At 49.6% G+C, this 20,180-nt stretch overlaps 1 protein-coding gene across 1 annotated transcript in view; it reads left to right on the forward strand.

Annotated features, from left to right (window-relative positions):
* The window catches only part of CLCN7 (chloride voltage-gated channel 7), a 50,035-nt gene that overhangs the window by 2,035 nt on the left and 27,820 nt on the right, over window positions 1-20,180 (forward strand). The window contains exons 2-13 of the mRNA XM_025193093.1: window positions 3,848-3,919; window positions 5,831-5,896; window positions 6,944-7,076; window positions 8,568-8,677; window positions 11,400-11,480; window positions 12,561-12,623; window positions 13,400-13,483; window positions 13,670-13,763; window positions 15,265-15,329; window positions 16,033-16,149; window positions 16,649-16,703; window positions 17,284-17,344. Coding sequence (XP_025048878.1) covers window positions 3,848-3,919; window positions 5,831-5,896; window positions 6,944-7,076; window positions 8,568-8,677; window positions 11,400-11,480; window positions 12,561-12,623; window positions 13,400-13,483; window positions 13,670-13,763; window positions 15,265-15,329; window positions 16,033-16,149; window positions 16,649-16,703; window positions 17,284-17,344 — 1,001 coding nt within the window. The remainder of the gene's footprint in view (window positions 1-3,847; window positions 3,920-5,830; window positions 5,897-6,943; window positions 7,077-8,567; window positions 8,678-11,399; window positions 11,481-12,560; window positions 12,624-13,399; window positions 13,484-13,669; window positions 13,764-15,264; window positions 15,330-16,032; window positions 16,150-16,648; window positions 16,704-17,283; window positions 17,345-20,180) is intronic.

A 20,180-nucleotide genomic window follows, 5' to 3' on the forward strand; every position in this document is an offset into this window, starting at 1 on the left:
GAAATTTCCCTTTGCTTCACCTCATTGCAGAGTGGAGCAGGGGCGGGCAATTATTTTGGACAGAGGGCCGCTTACCCAGTTTTGGCAGGCTGTCAAGGACCTCATGGGTAGCCCTGCCTTTTGACAGGTGCCCTGCCCCTGCTCACCATCTTGGGACCAATGTCCCAGGGCCAGTGCCGGTGGGGCCCAGAGCAGGGTGCAGGCTGGCAGGGGTTTGTGAAGCTGGGCTGGGCTGCACCAGCAGGGAGAGCGGGGAGTTGGTCTGGCTTCATAGAGCCCCTGCCGGCCAAGACCCTGTACTCCTGCTGCCCTGCTCTGGGCCCTGCTGGCGCTGGCCCTGGGACACTGGTGCAGGGCCTGTGCTCCCGCACCCGCTCGCTCCCAGTGCCTATCCAGCCCTGTGGTACAGGTGGGGGGCAGCGCACAGTGCCAACCCCCTGTTTGCCAACGGGGGACGAGCTGGTGCTAAGCGCAGGGAAAAGCAACCCCTCACCTGCCCCATGGCCGGCGTGCCCAGCTGCAGCTGCTCACAGCCTGCGTGGGGCTGTCTGGAGCAGGCAGAGGCAGCCCCGTGAGGGCTGCAAGCGGCTACAATGCGGGGCAAGCGAGGGGCCACTTTTCGCCGCGCTCAGCACCAGCTCGTAACTCGACCCTGGTGCCAGGCTAGGCCCTGAGCCGGCTCCAGGCTTGCCCGTTGGGGCTGCACGCAGCAGTAGCAGCTGCGGCCCCCCCCTCTTGCCGCGCTGGGCAGTGTTGGCTGCTGCTGCCTGCCCAGAGCTTACGTGCTGGGGCACTGGCCATGGGGCGGGTGAGGGTCCACTTCCCTCACCTGCTCTCAGCTTTTCCCCGGGCCACTTTTCCCCAGGCTCCTTCCCTGCCTGGGGCCCTCCCTTGCCTTTCCCCACCCCTTTCCCCCTCACCTGCGGTTCCAGCGTGGGGCAGCTATGTGATCCCAGGCCAGAAGTCCCAGCTGGGGCTTCTGGCTGGGGGGGCGGGGCCGGGCGGGCCCTGATGTTGTGGGAGCCCACTGGGTTTCCCTTGGGTCGTACTGCCCTTGGTTCCTATCATTCTTTTACAGGAACCGAGGGCAGATGGATATTAATTTTCTAATTTTTTTAGGGGTCCCACGGGCCAGATAGAATGGCCTCGCGGGCTGGATCCGGCCCACAGGCCATATTTTATCCACCCCTGGGCTAGAGACCAGTGCTAGGTCAGCACAGGAGCTGGAGGTACAAGTGCAGCACAGGCAGGATAGTAACTAACAGGGTAAACTTGGCTAGCTCAGCAATGCCAGTAGCAAGGAAAATGAAGCAGTGCTGGCTACACACAGCCACCCAGGACTTTGGGTACCTGGGCAGTTAGTCTATCTTGAAGCCCATGTCCCCACCACTTCTGTCCTGAGAGAGCTTAGCCACAGTTGTCCATGCTCCAGTGCAGGCTCTCCCATGCTCTGCCCCTCTAGGGAGAGGAAGCAGAGAGCAAGGTCATGATTGCACTTGCCTTCTGTGGCTTTTCCTCCTTCAGGGCAGTGTTACATGTTCTCTGCCCATGCTAGCCTGGGATTTGCGGGACCAAGAAAAGCCAGCAGGATGTTGGTTAATAGACCCTGCTGTAATTCCTCTCTCTACCAAATGGATGCTTGCTGTCTTAGCAAGGTCATTTGGCACCAACCTTATTTGGTAGGTGTACCACAAAATAGCCCTGTGCCTTCCCGGCATGCCACTCTGACCCCTTTCTCCTGCTCCATCTTCTCTTCTGCTTTCTGCTCCATCTGCTGCTCTTCTTTCTGTTCCCTGTTCCATCTCCCATTGTGCTGCCTCCTCAGTCTGTTGTATGTCACTTGTGGCACATGTGCTTCAAGTTGGCCACCCCTGAGGTAGGTCAAATGGTGTGTGTTGGGGAGTCATCTGTCTGGTCCCTGCCTCTGCAGAAGGAAAATGTTCTTGGACTCCATGACCCAGGTAGAAAACTTGACTATTCTTTTAAAGACCTTTTGTTTTGCTGGGACTTTTCTGCGGCCCCATAGGGCATGCTCCCAGAGAGCACATTGAGCCTGTTTGAGATGGTCTCAGTTTTTCTGTCTATGCCCCAACTCCTGCATTGTGTAGCTGTTCCTACCCCAGCTCCTGGAGTCATGTGAATACATCAGATTCTGCTTGCAGTTAGTCGTTGTTTTTGTTTCTAGCCCTCTCATTTGCTGATAAAAGGCTGAAAATGTAGCCTCCTTCCTCGAGGCATGAATACCAGAAGACAACTGGAGACTCCTAAATCTAGTAACCTTTCTTGCTAGGAATTTTAAGCTGTTTCTGGGAGGAGAGCCCTGTCTCCTGACTTAATCTTGGGGGTAGGCAATAGTGTGGATCACAAGGCAGATCCTAGTGGGATGCAGACCTGGCAGAACAGCTTTCATGGCTGAATTCTTTTCTCCAGCTCTTCATAGGCTGCCAGACTCATGCAGAGTCTCATTCCTGTGGTGGCAACCAGTCCCATGGAAGTAGCTACATGTGTTGTATGGGTAACCTGCAAGGGGCTGTGCCAGAATCCATGGAAGCAGATTCTGTCCTTTATTCCCTCAGCTAAATGGATCACCCCTATTTCTTGTCCCTCTGCACTGTAGTTGGGAGCCAGCTTCATTCTATGGCTGAGGGCCTGGGAATACGATTACACTGAGCCAAGCATTGCTGGAGTGCTGCCTCCAACCTTTGCTTGCTGCTTAAGTACCTCAGAATAAGGTCACAGTCAATGATCTATAAACAGATTGTGACCACAAAGGCTTGCATTGTTCCTGAGACACCCCCCCCCCCCCCCCAGTCCAGGTCATCTAGCTACAGGCTCTAGCTCACACAAGCATCAGTTCATGTGAATGTGCAGCCAGGATAGTGCTGTGCTCTCACCTCCTGCTTAACATTTGCAGATCTGAACACGCCCCCACAATCAGCACTTTTCTAGCCCCAGCCTGTGACATTCAGGTAGGCAAAGGCAGCCTCATGCAAAGGAGGGAAGCTTTTCCCTGCTACATTATATACAGAATCAAGCCCTGGATCTTCCTGAACCAGGTGACATTTGTTATATTTTAAAGCTCTCCCAGCTGCTTCTTACATTGGTAGGTCTTATTGTGTTACTGTCCTGCTACCAGTGAGCATGGGGGTTTTACTGTTGTTTCTCTTCTGATTTAATGGGTGTCTCAGAACAGGGGTTTGTGCAGGAGGTGGAAGGTTGCCTTCTGTTTGATGTACAGTAATCAACAAAAGCTTGCAGTTACATAGACTTATCATATGGGTTGTGTCTGACTGCAGCAGAGAAAATATTCTTCCAGTTTACATGGAGAGAAAGGTCTTGGTGCCCTCACTGTTTTGCTGCTTCTGCCTCCTCTTGATTTCTGCTGGAAATCCAACTGGACTAGGTCATCTCCAAAGTATGTTCTTTGTATCCTTTCCAGGAGCCTATATCTGCTTAGGGAATTATTGTGGTTTGATCCTGTCTAGAGCCAATTGAGGCAATAGCTGTAGAGAGGCTGCTTCGGGTATCGTCCAGGCTGCCAATTTGAGATTAGTCTCTAGTCATAGTTTTCAGTTAAAATACCAGCCAGCTGACAACTCCCTGAACGAACATTTGGAAAAGCTACCCTACTACAGGTGACAGCTAAGGTTGAGGAGAAGAGGCCATGTTTTAATAATGTGATCCAAATGCATGTCTGGGGAATAACAGCTTTAAGCAAGAGCTGAGGGCATTCTGACCAGCCTAGTGATCCTCCATTGGCAGCCAGAGATGGGGAGCTATATCTGCTTTATGGGAACAGTTTAGATCATGTCCTGGTCAATCTAATGTGTACTCCTTTGTCCTCTAGGAAACAGAGGTCCCTCACCAGTTTCCCAATGAGATTCCTCACAACGAGAAACTCCTCTCTCTTAAATATGAGGTGAGCACTCAGTTCAGCATAACCATGTTATCTGCCACTTAAACACCTGATTCTCAGTGATCTGAAAGCTGTTGGTGTCCAGGCCATAGAATCATAGGGCTGGAAGGGACCCCGAAGGATCATCGGGTCCAGCCCCCTGCATGAGCAGGAAAGACATCTGGGGTCAGACGACCCCAGCCAGGTGACTGTCCAGTCTTCTCTTGAAGACCTCTAGGGTAGATGATTGTACCACCTCTGGGGGGAGCTTGTTCCATAGTCTGGACACCCTAGTTGTAAAGAAGCTTTTCCTAATGTTCAGCCTGAAACTATCTTCTAGGAGTTTGTGGCTGTTGTTTCTAGATTTCCCCCAGGGAGCCTTGGTGAACAGTTGTTTGCCATGAACAGTTGTCTTTGCCATGAGTGCACAAGGGGAGCTGAGGAGAGCAGGAGGTGATTTGGTGGGGGATTATAAAATGGTAGGATGGAAAACTCATCAAGGGGATTGGCCTCATGGTGTGGGGGTAGGAAGTCCTTACAGCAGTGGTCTCCAACCTTTTTATGGTGAATATCATCTTTTAGTAGCAAAGGGATCTATCACACCCCCCTGCCTCACCCCTCCCTCCTCTCCCCCAGTCTGTGGAGTGTCCCAGACCTGGCTGGGCTGGGCCAGGGCCCAATCCCACTTCTGTGCTGTGGCTGTGCTGAGCCGCGTCTGCCCAGTGGCCAGATTAAGGTGGCGTTGGGCCCTGGCCCAGCCGGATCTGGGATTCTCCATGGTCTAGGGGCGTGTGGGTTGGGGAGAGGCTCCTGCTGTGTGCAGCTTGGCAGAGGCCCTGGGGGCCCGTGCCCCCCCACCTATGCTCCAGAGACCTCAGGGGCCCATGTCCTGTGTCGTGTGTGTCCCCGTCGTCGTCCCGTGTCGTCCCCCCCCCCCCCCCCCCCCACTTGGGGAGGAGGCTGCTGCTGCTGAGGGTTGCCTGCTGCGTCTGGAGCGCAGGTCGGGGGGGCATGGACCCCCAAGGCCTCCTCAAGGCTGTGCCCAGTGGTGGGAGGCCCCCTACCCCCATGCGCACCTGGGCCGTGGTCAGTCCCAGACCCGGCCGGGCTGGGGCCCAGTGCCACATTCATTTAGCTGCCAGGTGGCTGTGGCTCAGCGCAGCGGCAGCACAGAAGTGGAATCGGGAACCAGCCTGGCTGGGTCTGGGAAGACCTGGTCATCCAGGGGTGTGTGGCAGGGGCAGGGGGCTCCTGCTGCTGGATGCAGCTCGATGGAGGCCCTGGGGACCTGTGCTCCACCCCGCCACCACCTGTGCTCCTAGAGCACAGGTGGGGGAGGGGAATGGATCCCCACTGCCTCCTCCAGGCCCCCCCACCCCGCATGTGCCCCTGGACAACCAGATCTTTCCAGACCTGGCTGGGCTGAGGCCACCCCCACATGAGTCTCCACTGCTGAGCTGAGCTGTGCCTGGCCAGGCTCCAATCCTCCCACCACTCAGCTGGGCTGGGGCCCCACTTTCTGCTGCTTCTGGCTGGGCTGCACAGTCAGTCACTCACCGTGGGGGCCTTGATCTGGCTCCCACCCCACAGATTGACCTGCTGGGGCTGAAGGCAGCAGGTGTGTGCATGCGTGCGTGCCCAGCTGTCCCACCAGCGCAGAGTTGGCCCAAAGAGGCTCCGGGATCTACCTGTCAATTGGGATCCCCAGGTTGGTGACCACTGCCTTACAGGGTAGCAAGATGCCTGTTTCCAAAGTAATCAGTGAGATTCGAAAGGGCAAGAGGTGGAGAAGTGGAGTTAGACCATAACATGATAGGGGGTATGTGGCACAGTCAGGATGAGGTATATTGTGTTGGGGAGGGTGGAACAGAGCTGAAGGCTCCCTTTTCTTCCACATGTTGGCTAATAACCACCTCTCTGTTCTCCTGAATCTAGAGCCTGGATTATGACAACAGTGAAAATCAGTTGTTTTTGGAAGAGGAAAGGAGAATAAACCATGCGGTGAGCGTGCCAGTACCCTAGTTCTGAGTAAACTGTGTGCGCACAGTCCTGGGCTGAGGATCTGATCCCACCTCCCACAGTGCAATCTGGTCAAATGCCACTGAAGGATAGGGAGAAAGAAACAATTTCTCAAGAGCTTAACCAACTGCTTATGAAAACAAATTACCCCCTGAACCCACATGCAGGTTAACCTCTGTGTGGTGCTACCATTGGACAGGAGTTTGCTCCTCAGCTGTCTCTTACTGAGGTGCACACACAGACAAATGACAACACCCTCAAGGAGGGGCGGCAGCAAGCTGCCCCAGTGAATCCAAGCGTAGAAGGGGGTATGTACACAAAACGAATTAAAAACCCAGACTTACAAAGTGATGACACTGTTATCTGGATATGATCCCAAACCCAGGAGAGATCAATAAGAACCATGTGCCATGACAGGGGATGTGTTGGCAGGAAACAGGGAGGGGAAGTGTAAATAGCCCAATGGAGGGGAAAATGCCTAGATTCTCTAAGTACATCAGACATAGCCTGTGTGAGAAGCTGGTAGGCCTGCTGCAGCACCCAGGAGTAAAGGGGGAAACTTCAGAGAGTGAGGGTGCTGCAAAAGGCAAAATAATTTCTTTGTACCTGTACCACAGACTGTGGAAATTCCATTCCAAACAGAATGTGATGTGGGCACATACTGGCAAGTTAGGCCTTGGTCCTTGCACCCACAAGTAACTCTGTGCAGGCAGTGCAATAGAAGATACTTTTCATGGGACACCTGACTCTTAACTCCTTGGTTGTGTTAGCAATGGAAACAAAATGCTTAAATGTGTTAGTAGTGGAATAGGAAACAGCATGCTGTTATGTGAATCAGAAGTACATCCTCTGCTAAAGGAAGCTTCCTCTATGGGCAAGCCATTTCTGTGGGAATACCACTGAGTGTATGTGTGAAGTCCCCAGGTGAGAGGGATTTCTAACATGTCCTGCCCACAGTGGATATTTGGATGGTTAGTGCGTACTCTCTCGTGAGCATTCCAAGGACTAAGAGTCTGATGTCTCTTGCAGGCATTTCAAACAGTGGAGATCAAACGCTGGGTCATCTGTGGCATGATTGGGATTCTCACTGGCCTTGTCGCCTGTTTCATCGATATTGTGGTGGAGAAGCTGGCTGGGCTGAAGTACAAAGTGGTGAAAGACAGTATCCTTCTGGCTTCTGCCAGGTGTGCTTTGCCTGTGGACTTGGGGAGTGAGCGGTACTGGGGCAGCTATGGAGGGGGCAGGGCAGGGATCTTCATGAGAAGAAGTGAGGGGCTGGGAGAGCAGTCAAAGCAGTTGGGAAAGTGAAATAGTTGGTGGCTCTGCAGCAACCATAGGTAAAGCTTAAAATGAAGCACCTCTACCATAAGGCCCGCATCTCTGGTGAGATCTGAGAATGCACTTTGCTACTCTTAAGTACTCTGTTCCCTTGTAATCCTGGTCTGGAAGGGAGTTTCCTTCCAGTGGCCTTACTGCGTGGAGCATGGCCTCCATCTGGTAGCAGCTCCTGCTCCTGTTAACTCTTGTGAAGTCTGACCTTGTGTCATAGGGCTGATGGGTCCAAGAGAGCAATGGGAAATTGACCTGAAAGCTGAAGGCCAGTGTTGGAGCAAGGCAAGTTCAAATTTATTATTGTCCTCCTCAGCCCTGCCAGTCTACCTATTTTTGGCATGTTCAGATGTTCTATATTAAAAACCCTGTTGTGGCTGTTGGGTGCTAAAGTGATATGGTTTAGTTTTGTATGGTGACTATCAAGACTGTGGCCCTGTGCCCTGCAGACCAGCCCCCTGTGCATGAGCTGGAGTTGTGGCAAGACTTGCTGAAATGTACTTCTGCCTGGAGCTGGAACTCTTTGGACTTCCAAATACAGCTATTTTTTTGTTTTTTAATGAAAAACTGTTGAAATGTCCTAGCTATTTTATGTCCCTTCTGTCTGGCTCAAAGAGGAGTGGGCCTGTAGAGTTTAGCTCAACTCCGGGTTGGAGAGAGAGGCAAGGGTCTAACTTAACTCATGCACCTTCAGTTGAGTTGCTTAATCTCAGTTACCAATGCCTGCACACACCCCGTTGTCTGTGCTGGCTGCTTGGATCTCATACTCCTTGGACAGGAAATGCCCCTTTGCTACATCTGCTCAGCACAGTGGGGTGCCCTGTCTTGGCTGGTGCCTCTAGGTCAGGGGTGGGTAAAATATGGCCCAGGGGCCAGATTCAGCCCACCAACTGATTGGATCCAGTACCTGGGGGTGGTGCCTGCCAATTGATTGGATCCAGCCCATGGCTGCTCCCATAGTGTTCTGCATGGGGCCCAGCCCCACCCAGAGCAGCCTACACCCAGCCCTCGTCAAAGTGGTCTTTCTGTTTTGATGTGAAATTAAAGTCTTAACATTTTCTGTTGCAACAGTTTAACATCTGGACCATAAGAGATGTCCTGTACTGTTCAGTCGGGGGAGAGGCCCCCAGACAAGGAGGGACTGATGTTTGGCGCTAGTGAAAGTAATACAGAACTTGCCAGCTGAGTTGCCTGCTCACTCGATTAAACCTTGTAAAAACGTATTTGCTGCAGTGTGGAAATCCTTTAACACTTTGCCTGCTGCCTGCCACTTCCTGAGCAATACATTTAAATGTGACAGAACTTCCTTAACTGACCCTACCAGATATTGACAAGTTCACCGAGAAGGGGGGCCTGTCTTTCTCCCTGTTACTCTGGGCGACACTGAACTCCAGCATGGTGATGGTTGGCTCCATCATTGTTGCTTTCATAGAGGTAAGAGTTCAAAACTTGCTGCACATAGGTGGCTCTTTGTGTTTCCCCTGTGCTGTCTCTGTGGTTGAATGTGCAGATTCACCAAGTTTGATGTTCTGTTCCAAATTCTGCTCAAGGAATAAGAAGTCACCATTTCCTGTGATGCTGTTGTCAGCTCTGGCACCTCCCTGTCTGCTCTGTTCTGCTTCCCCTGCTGGAGCATGAAACATCACAAAATAACTGGGCCTGAAAAGCTTTCCACTCTAAACAGCTAAATGGAATTACAAGTCTTCTTGTAACTGATGCAGAACCATCTTGACTATGGAATTGCCAGCTGATGAAATTTCTTTGAGGGATTATTATACTGATTTGAGGAGCTGCTGTATTTTCATAGGAAAATATGTGAAGATGATGGATATTGATTTATTTTTGCTCTTTCTGCTCCTGGTTCCTCTGTGGCTGAGCACATGGCAGTACTGGCTCAGGGCTGTGACACAGGGTTTTCTCATTAAGTAATGCTCAGATGACAGTATTAAAGTAGGACGATGCTGTTTTCCAGCTCAGCCCTAACTTTCCTAACTGCACACAGCCATTAATGGTGGCTGTTGAGAATTCTGGTAGGAGGAATCTAGCAGATGTTGGAAGCATAGGTAGCCAGGTGTCTTGGAGGAGGCTCTGCAGAGCAGCAACAGTAATAGGAACTCTGAATCTAATCCTAAATTGATATAAATAGGTGCTGCTCCATTGACTTCTTAAACCTGTGCTCATTTATACTTGCTCTGGACTCACACTGCGCTTCTAAATTGCCTATATACTTCAGCATTCAAGCAAAACTAAGGAAGTTATTCTCCCACTCTACTCGGCATTGGTGAGGCTGCAGCTGGAGTAGTGCATCCAGTTCTGGGTGCCACACTTCAAGAAGGATGTGGAGAAGCTTGAGAGAGTCCAGAAAAGAGCCACTCTTATGACTTGAGGCCTGAAGAGCAAGCCATATGAGGAAAGGCTAACAGATATGGGACTGTTCAGCCTAGAAAAGAGAAGACTTCATGGGAATTTGGTGGCAACTTACAAATATATCGGCAGGGAGTATCAGGGACCAGGTGAACAACTATTCACCACAGCGCTCCAGGGGAAAACCAGAAGTGCAATGGTCATACACTCCTAGAAGGAAGTTCCAGACTGGATATAAGGAAAAGCTTCTTTACGGTTTATGTGACCAGACTCTGGAATGCACTTCAGTCAGGGGGTGGTGCAAGGTACCTACCCTGGAGATCTTCAAAAAGAGACTGGATGCACACCTTGCTGGGGTTATTTGACCCCAGCAGTCTTTGCTGCCTAGAGCAGGGGGGGCTGGATCCAGTGATCTCACAAGGTCCCTTCCAGGCCTAAACTTCAGTGAATCTGTGAAAACCTTAGGTAGAAAAAATGCTGTTGATATAAATGGAAGACAGCAAAAGTCAAGGGTTTTTATCGAGCATGCATTATTGCTTTACCAAGGTAACAAATTGACCAGTAACAAGGCAAATGAGCAGTCTCAAAAAATTTTTATCAGGTTGGTGATACTTTAACTGAGTTGGATGGGACCATGTTTTGCTCTGCATTAGCCCAACTTTGCTTTGTGAGGAGGTTTAAGAAATACCCTGTTCCTTCTAAAGAGGGAGGCCCTCTCTTCCCATTGCAGTAGCCTTCTGAAGAGGCAGAATGCTAACAGGAACAAACATGGTCCCCTTTCTAGGATTTCTTGAGTGTATATTAACAATCTTTACAGAAGCAATAATTTGGTCACTGGGGTCCCCCTGCTTTACCTGTGGCAGGCTGTGTTGTGGCAGGGTTGACTGTAGTTTTTGCTATGAGGTTGGACAGTGGATTTGTATAGGATGGTTTGGATAGTTATGATCCTGCCTCGGGCAGGGGGTTGGACTAGATTCATGGAGGTCCCTTCCAGCCCTATTTCTCTATGAATCTGTGATCCGAGTGCTGCATGCTTGTATCAGCTCTCGTTCTGCTCTTTGTACATCCTTCTCCAGAATGGCCTGAGCGAAAAGTGGTGGTATAGTTCTTAATGACCAGTACTCAATACCCAATTAAGGAACTCCCACACACCATCAAGCAGCAGTTGAGTTTAGCAAAGCCTTTTCTCTGTTAAGCCTTCGCTGTCCTCTAAAGCACAGAACTCGTCCTGTGCTGTAGAGGGAAACAATGGAAATGGTAACCTGCAGTGCTGCCCCTATTCCACTCCTCAGCCAGGGGGTCTGTACTCTCTCTGGGGTTAGCTTGGAAGAATAGCTCCTGGGAGAGAGCCTGGCTTGTTGGCATCTTTCCCAAAAAGGAATAGTCATGCATCCATTATGGACCAAGCCAGCTCAGCCTACTCAGCTTGTTGCCTGTTTGCTTTCAGGCTAGTGAATCTAGTTCTGCCTGAGGTCAATTAAGATGTTGCTTTTAAAGCTGCTGTGGAGATGGCAGCAGAATCTTTCCACAGAACACTCCTGTGACTGTAAGTTTGCATCTAAGAAAAGAGCTGTCAGCTGCCCAGGGCCCATTCTAGGTCCAGCAGAAGGGGTTATGGGAGCAGGATTCCTTGAAGGGAAGGCCACTCATTGCCCCTCATGATCTACCTTGTCTTTGCATGGGGGAAATGCACTGCAACAGTCGAGGAGGTGTACCCAAGGCTTGGTTCTGTGTGGGATGATGGAAGTCATTGCATAATGGTGAATGTTGATGCTTTTCCTTTTGCTTGCAGCCTGTAGCAGCTGGCAGTGGGATTCCCCAGATCAAGTGTTACCTTAATGGTGTGAAGATTCCCCATGTTGTTCGGCTCAAGGTAAAATGCGGCAGGAGGTTGGGGTTTGGCTCAGGGACAAGAGTACTCCTGCACTTCCCCAGTCCAGCCTGAATTAGGGAATTTCCCTGTTCCTGTGTGGTGGGGGTAAGTGCAGATGGTTATTTGGGTGGGCCTTCCTGGCATCCTCCACAGCAGCCTTCTACTCCTGTGCTGGTGTCCCAGGGCTGCTAGGCACTATTCACCCATCCTTATGCTTGTCATGATCTGAGCGCGTTCATGGCACAGCTCTGCTAGAATAGCCCTGGACTCTTTCTTTTCTAACACATACAAGCAGTGGTAGCTGTTGAGTCCTCAGGTTCCAGCAGTTGGATTATATCCCCTGCATTTTGAGTGACCCTGGGGACCATTTTACCTCCAGGTGCCTCTGATTAAAAAACATGCAATTACAGCAGTCTTTTGGGCCCTCTGATGAATTGTCAGTGCCTCTTTATCCAGGGGAAGGGGTGGTGAGGGGGTAGGATGCATGCTTTGACAGTGGGGGAACAGTTTTGTAGGTGAGCAGGCCCATGAGATTACACTAACACTGAGCTCTAAATGGCACACAGGATGAGGAGGGTCTTCCTGTCATTGTGTTGTCTGTATCTGTATATGGGACCCTCTATGTAGGCAGCAGGGCTTTGAGGCATCTGGGATTTCCTGCTCTGGGCACTTGCTGGTCCCTGGACATAGTGGGCTACTGGCCTTTACTGCCAGGATTTCTACTGGCTGCTGCTACAAGGGTTTATATTTCAGCTGTGAGAGAGGCTGTTGTAAGGCAACTTGTACTGGAAGGGGTTAAGAAGCCAGCTCCAGGCTGAGCAATGACCCTCAGTCAAGAGCCAAAGGGCTTGTCTTTGACATCCTTCATTCCCACCCCTGTAGCCAGAAAGGTACTGGGTACCTGCCTCAGTTGTTGCCTGTTGCTTGTGATCTCTGGGAAGGTGAGGAATGGCTGAGGCAACCAGGCGCTTTTCCTCCTCCCCCTAGATCAAATTGTCTTTGTTGCTCATCTCCCCCACTCCAGCATGGCCAGTGACTTGCAGATTCCTGTGGTAGCAAAGGACTTTCCTTTTTTTGCAGACTCTGATGGTTAAGGTCTGTGGAGTGATTCTCTCAGTGGTTGGAGGCCTGGCTGTGGGGAAGGTAATCTGCTGAGGAAGAGAACTGGACTCTCATCAACCTCCATCACAGGGTGACCTTGGCTCACTGTCAGTGTGCAATGACCACCCAGTGTCACACACTCCCTTCCTATATTGCTTGTTGCATGTGTCCCAAGATTACTGCACTGTCATACACAGCCATGTGTTTAGGGGCAGCTCCCTGTTTTCATGGGACAATTGTTTTCCTTGACTCCAGATTCTATGCTGAACAAGGCTGAAGGCAGGGGCATAGCAGCCCATGGCCTTGCTGGGCTCTTACAAGAGGCCCTATAGGAGATGAACCCTGTAAATTGCTGCCTGCTGTACCAGAAGGTGCCCTGCCATAGAGCCCCAATGGGACCTTAGCAGGCAAAAGTGCAGTCATATATGTAATTTCTGTGATTACAAATGGTAGGTGTGTGTACTGGAGTCCAAGGGTTCCCTGTTAATTGCTGCATTTGTGAGCATACCTTTTTGCTGTCTGCTCCAGACAGCATGCTGGTTTGTTTGTGAACATCTGAACTTGGAAGTGTCTCAAAAACCACTTGTAGAATTAGGAATTTGGGGGTTGCCATAAGGCTTGCATTTCCTGAGAGGGTATTTCCTTTCCTGGAGCTAGGGCTAATGAAATAGTATATTCCTACTCTCAGCCTCAGTGTGGCCAAAGTTCTTGGGGTCCAAGTTTGGTAGGAGCTAGTTCCCTGCACATACTAGCATCTCAAGCCAGGGTCTTGAAGGAGAAATGGGCTTTTTGACTAATGTCTGCTTTTCTGTTCTTAGGAAGGGCCAATGATTCACTCTGGAGCAGTCATTGCAGCTGGGATCTCACAAGGAAGATCCACATCTTTGAAGCGTGACTTCAAGGTTAGTTTGTTCACCTGAAAAGAGGGTGGTGAGCACATGCATGCTGGGAAAGGGGTGTGGCTATCAAGTCCTCCTCCAGAAGGGTGCATTGGACCCAATACACAGTTTCTCTGTTGCAAGTTCTTTGTGTCTGAATCACTTTTAAGCAACTTGTGCAGAGGTAAAGTCCCCTTTGTTGCATTTCAGATCTTTGAATACTTCCGCAGAGACACAGAGAAAAGGGATTTTGTCTCGGCTGGAGCTGCTGCTGGTGTTTCGGCTGCTTTTGGTGCCCCTGTTGGTAAAGCATCATGGTTCTTCTGCTATTGTATATTCATGCACAGACCAGCTTCTTCCATAGATCTCTAGAGTCGGAAGGGACCTGGTAGATTATCGGGTCTGACTGCCTGCTCCAGGCAGGAAAGAGGGCTGGGGTTAAGTAACCCCAGCCAGATGCCTATCTAATCTCCACTTGAATACTTCCAGGGTAGGGGAAAGCATCACAACCGTAGGAAGCCCATTACATATTTTGGCAACCCCTACCATAAAGAATTTCTTCCTTTTGTCCAATCTAAATCTGTTCTCCTTCAGTTTGTGGCCATTATTTCTGGTAACCCCTGGTAAACGACAGTGTCCCCCCTATTCCCTGCTGACCCCATCACTGCAGGGGATGTCTGCATCACTATGCTATTGTTAACTACCTCTTCAAGGGATACCCAATTTTAGCATTTAGATCAGTGTTTCTCAGACTGTGGGTCACGACCCAAAAGTGAGTCGCAAGAATTTATGAAAGGGTTATGGACAAATTTTAAAAGTGGACCAGCAAACTTTAAAAATGGATTCTTCTTTAAAGGAGAAAAACATGGGAAACCATGGTTTTTCCCTTGCAGGCTGGAAAGCTCTTGGAGACGTTTTCATTCCCCACCACTTACCCACCCACCCCTCCCTGGTGGGACTGCCTGGCAGTGATCAGTACAAGATCAGTCAGAAAATTAAGGTTTTTCCTGTGACTGCGGTGGGGGCAAGGGGAAGACTGTCAGTTGATCACATGTCCCTCCCTCTGTTAGAGGAAGTAGGTTGCACTTGATATACCTTGGGCAGCAGCCCCTTCCCCACCAGCAGTTTTGGGTGCTGCTTGTTTCCTGTTGAGCAGTTTCTGAAACTGCAACTTTCAAATCTCCCCCTGCCGTACTTGTTACAGAGCTTAGATAGAGCTGGAACTGAATCATTTTCCCCAGGCTCCAACTTTCCCTGTCCTCTGGGTGGCAAAATACAATGTTCTTTACCGTGGCAGCTTGCTTCTGCTGAGATCATATCTGATACTCTGGCAACTCCCTCTTTTATTTTTCAGGTAAACCCCTGAGAAATAAGGTGGGAGGGCAGGGAGCTGTGAAGTACAAATACAGCCATAATACATGTGTGTTATTCAGGAAGTCATCTCCTCCACCGACTTCAATTTGAGCCTTGAAAAAAGAGTCCCAAACAACTTAGGTGGAGCAAAGAGTGATGTGCCCTGGGTTGAGTAGAGCTAAGAGGCCTGTCAGCCCCACCAAATCCCTCCCCTTTGCAGTCAGCCATAGCTGAGAGTATACATACAGTGGGTCTTCATGCTATGTTCTTTTCTCTGCATGCCCGAATTGGTGTGTGAGATGTGATTTGCTTACTGCATATATGCAGAGCTTGTAAGTGAAAGCTGTTGCTCCAACTGGTAGCACAGCTCTGGCCCATGGTAGTCCTTGAAGAAGGAGGTTGTAGGTCACTGAGCAAGCCTTTTGCAATGGTGGTGTGTTTTGTGTTCCCAGGGGGAGTTCTCTTCAGCTTGGAAGAAGGAGCTTCCTTCTGGAATCAGTTCTTGACGTGGAGAATTGTAAGTGTCAGAAACCCAAAGTGAGGAGGAAGAGGCAAGGTCTGCTTGCATGCTTATGCAGAACCTGGTGCCATGGGACTGTGGGCACTTAGCACTTGGAAAATATCACCTCCTTGAGCACTAACTTCTGAATTGGCTTTTGGCGTCATAGCCTTAGTTTCAGCTACCCATTTCCCACAGGTTACCTGGGCTGGGGAGGGGCAGAACTGCTCTGACCTGTGTCCTGGAGATTGGGTTTGTGGCTTGTGCTCCATTCAGAATGAAATGGCAGAGTGAATCTAGGGCAAAGTTTTCTTGGCACAAAGCCTGAGATCAGAAGGGAAAATGCTGATGTTTCCCCTCCCAAGGAACTGCCTGGAGCAATAGGAGGCAGCACTGGATCTTTGGCATGGGTAAGAGGTTCTGCCCTATTTCCAAAGGAAGACATGGCTCCTGCCCCATGGCACTTCTGGTGTGTACAGATTCATGGATTTGGGCACTGTGCCTTGGTAGGCATACCCAAAAACTATTTTTTCTTAGCTGTCTCCAGCCCTCGAGTGACTCCTGCTACACAGCTCTCTAAGAATGTCATAGAGGGTGGGTTGAAGTGGCAGGGAGCCCTTAGTGAGTGAAGCAGAGGTAGAGGGTGTGGTGACAGGTAACCAATGGAGATGGAAGAGTTGTGGTCTGTCTTATGCTATGACACTGTTCCTTCTCTCCATAGTTCTTTGCCTCCATGATCTCTACATTCACACTGAACTCAGTCCTGAGCGTTTACCATGGCAATGCCTGGGACCTTTCTAACCCAGGGCTTATCAACTTCGGCAGGTTTGATAATGAGGTGAGGCATTGGAGGGGTGCTACCAGGGTGCTGGATGTCCTATGCCTGTGCCTGCCCTTCTGGGCATCATTAAGAAGTTACTGAGACAGTCAGGGCTAGCTGTCCCCATTGGTAACATTGCCCTAGAAGTTTTGTTCTGGGATGAGTACTGGGTAGCTCTGTCTTTCTGGAAAGCATTAAGCTCACTACATGGTGTGTCATGACAGCCAGAGTTCTGCAAAGACCAGGTGTTCCAAGATCAACACCTCCAATTGTGAACCTCTTCAACCAAGCAAGCAGGAGTCCTTTTACAGCTGCTTCCAGGCTCAGATTCCACAAGGGAATATGTAGGTTATGTGGGTATTGGGGCAAGCAGCTGCACTGCAGCATTTGCTCTCCAGTGACAGTTCTGCAGCCATCAGCTGTGAAGGTTGGTGTTCTTTGAGCAGAGATGATGACTTGGCTTTCATGTTGCCGCCATGCCAAAGGAGCTCAAACCCCTATTTTTCTTTGTTTACAGAAAATGGAATACACGATCCAGGAAATTCCAATCTTCATAGTTATGGGAGTGGTTGGTAAGATTGTTCTACTCTTTCAATTTAATTAGTCTGGTTCATCTCCTGTTTCTTGTCTGAATCTTACAGTGTCCTCATTACATCTCCTGAGGAGAATGAGAAACCCATTAAAGACACTGAAGCAGAAGACTTTTGTTGAGCCTGTTTAAGGCTTCCAAGGGCTGTAACTAGTTTATCAGGACAAATTTAACTTTCCTGGGTAAAGGTGAAAACTCTTTAATTCTGTGTTTCCCTGTTGCTTGGTAGTATTTGGAGTGTGACAAGGGCTTCCAGAAAGCCTGGGGAAAAAGAAAGTGTGGTGTTTAGAACTGGCAGGGGGGGTGTCTGGCTGTGAATTATGGAAGGAAATTTGGAACAGATAAGCTGTAAAGAATAATCTAATAAAACATTTCTGTTCAGATGCCACCTACCAGGCATGACACAGCACACATTTAGAAGCCCATACTTCATTTGTAGCTTTTGTTGTTTCTGTCTTCCTCTGTGTTGTCATGTGGTCACTAAACAAACCAGCTCTATCATGGCTGTGATTGCTCAGATCTGTCTGTGGGGTTTTGCAGATGTTTCCCTCTTGTATTTGCAGGTGGAATTCTTGGTGCAATGTTCAATGCCTTGAATTACTGGCTCACCATGTTCCGCATCAGGTGAGAACTAAATAAAACTCAGTCCCTTGGTATTAGCACTGGTGCTGTTCAGGCAGAGGCCTGTAGAGCTGAGCATGAGAAGACTTTGAGATGTGCCCTGATGCATCAGTAATTAAGATGGGACAGTTGGCTAATCTGACACATCCGAGTACAAGCCCTCAAAAGCAAGAAAACCAGCAGTTATGTATGTCATGTTTCCAACTGTCCATGTGTGATCAACCATTCATTCTTAAGGACAAAAAAATCCACGTTTGTTCATCCCTTCCACTCTGACCCAAAATAAATCTTCTCCTTTCATCATAATCCCAACTATATAAATCAATGATCCTTTCAGAAAGAGAGATTTTATTACAACATATGTACAAATCAATAGCTTGCTGATCAACCTCAAATATTTTTAAATATGCTTACAGAGAGACAGTTTCCCACTGAGCAGCTGCTCCTTGAATATCTTGTATAAGTATTTAATTAAATTATCCTGTCAACTTGTCAGTTTATTAACTGTTTTTCCTGCGTAGCAGTATTCTTTTGAAGAGAGCATTTTGTTTCTAAATTCCCATGAGACAAAAAAGACTTTTGATTCAGGGCTCAGAATTAGGTTTGTTGTGTTATGATATGATTGGAATAACAGAGACTTGGTAGGATAGCTTGCATGACTGGAGCACTGTTATGGATGGGTACAAACTGTTCAGGAAGGACAGGCATGGAAGAAGAGGAGGAGTTGTACTTTATGTAAAAGAGCCATATGATTGCTCAGAGCTCCAGTATGAAACTGGAGATAGACCTGTTGAAAGTCTCTGGGTTAGGGTCAGAGGGGACAGCAACAAGGGTGATGTTGTGATGGGTGTCTGCTATAGACCACCAGACCAGGAGGAAGTGGTGGATAAGGCTTTCTTAGAACAGCTAGTGGAAGTTTCCCACTTGCAAGCCCTGGTTCTCATGGGGGACTTCACGCTGATATCTGCCGGGAGGGCAGTACAGCAGTGCACAGGCAATTCAGGAAGTTTTTGGAGAGTACTGGGGACAGCTTCCTGGTGCAAGTGCTGGAGTGGCCATGCTCTTCTTGACCTGCTGCCTACAGACAGGGAGGAATTGGTGGGGAATGTAGTAGCGGATGGAAACTTGGGCAGCAGTGACCACAAGACAATTGAGTTCAGGATCCTGAGGAAAGGAAGGAAGGAGAGCAGCAGAGTAAGAACCCTGGACTTCGGAAAAGTAGACCTTGACTCGCTCAGGGAACTCATGGGCAGGATCCCTTGAAAGCCAGTCTGAGAGAGGGAAGAGTCCAGGAGAGCTGGCTCTACTTTAAAGAAGCCTTATTGAGAGTGCAGGAACAAACCATCCTGATGTGCAGGAAGACAAGCATGCCAGAAGGACTCTTTGGTAAACTAAGTCACAAAAAGGAAACTTATAGGAAGTGGAAACTTGGACAAATAAATAGGGAGGAGTATAAGAGCATTGCAGGGATGAAGTCAGGATTGCAGCTAGCAAGGGATATGAAGGAGGATGGGAAGGGTTTCTTCAAGTGCGGCAGTAGCAAGAGGAGGCTCAGGGAAAGTGCGGGTCCCTTACTGAATGGGGGAGGCTACCTTGCGACAGAGGATGCAGACAAGGCTGAAGTGCTCAATGCCTTCTTCACCTCAGCCTTCACAGGCAAGGTTAACTCCCAAACTACTGCACCAGGCAGCACAGTTTGGGGAGGAGGTGAGCAGCCAACAGTGGCAAAAGAACAGGTTAGGGACTGTTTAGAAAAGCTGGACGTAGATACAAGTCCATAGGGCCGTATGGGATGCACCCAAGGGTGCTGAGGGAGTTGGCTGATGGGATTGCAGAGCCATTGGCTATCATCTTTGAAAACTCATGGTGATCAGGACAGGTCCAGGATGACTAAAAAAAGGGCATAGCACCCATATTTAAGAAAGGGAAAAAGGAGGATCCAGGGAACTACAGACCAGGCAGCCTCACCTCAGTCCCTGGAAAAATCATGGAGCAGATCCTCAAAGAATCCATTTATAAGCACTTGGAGGAGAGGAAGGTGATTAGGAACAGACAGCATAGATTCACCAAGGGCAAGTCATGCCTGACGCACCTGATTACCTTCTATGACAGGGGCGGGCAATTATTTTGGGCAGAAGGCCTCTTACTGAATTTCAGAAAGCCATCCAGGACTGCATAACAGGCAGGCAGGCCAGGGCAGATTAATATTAATTTTCTACATTTTTTAGGGCCCCCGCCACCTGGATAGAATAGCTTGGCAGGTCGCATCCGGCCCCTGAGCCGTATTTTGCCCACCCTTGATCTGTGATGAGGTGGCTGGCTCTGTGGATGCAGGGAGACCAGTGGATGGTGATATACCTTGATTTTAGCAAGGCTTTTGATACAGTCTCCCAGAACATTCTTGCAGGCTGGGTGAATGGACTGTAAGGTGGATAGACAACTGGCTGGAGCATCGGGCTTAGAGGGTAGTAATCAATGGCTTGATGTGTAGTTGGCAGGAGGTATCAAGTGGAGTGCCCCAGGGTTCAGTCCTGGGGCCGGTTTTGTTCAATGTCTTCATCAACGACCTGGAAGAAGGCATAGAGTGCACCCTCACCAAATTAGCAGATGACACCAACCTGGGGGGAATAGTAGATAGGCTGGAGGGTAGGGCTAGGATTCAGTGACCTAGACAAATTGGAGGATTGGGCCAAAAGAAATCTCATGAGGTTCAACAAGCACAAGTGCAAAGTCCTGCACTTAGGATGGAATAATCCCATGCACCAGTACAGGCTGGGGACTGACTGGGTGGGCAGCAGCTCTGCAGAAAAGGACCTGGGGGTTACAGTGGACAATAAGC

This window comes from Alligator sinensis, unplaced genomic scaffold (genome assembly GCF_000455745.1).
Source record: "Alligator sinensis unplaced genomic scaffold, ASM45574v1 scaffold167_1, whole genome shotgun sequence".
NCBI classification, from domain to species: Eukaryota; Metazoa; Chordata; order Crocodylia; family Alligatoridae; genus Alligator; species Alligator sinensis.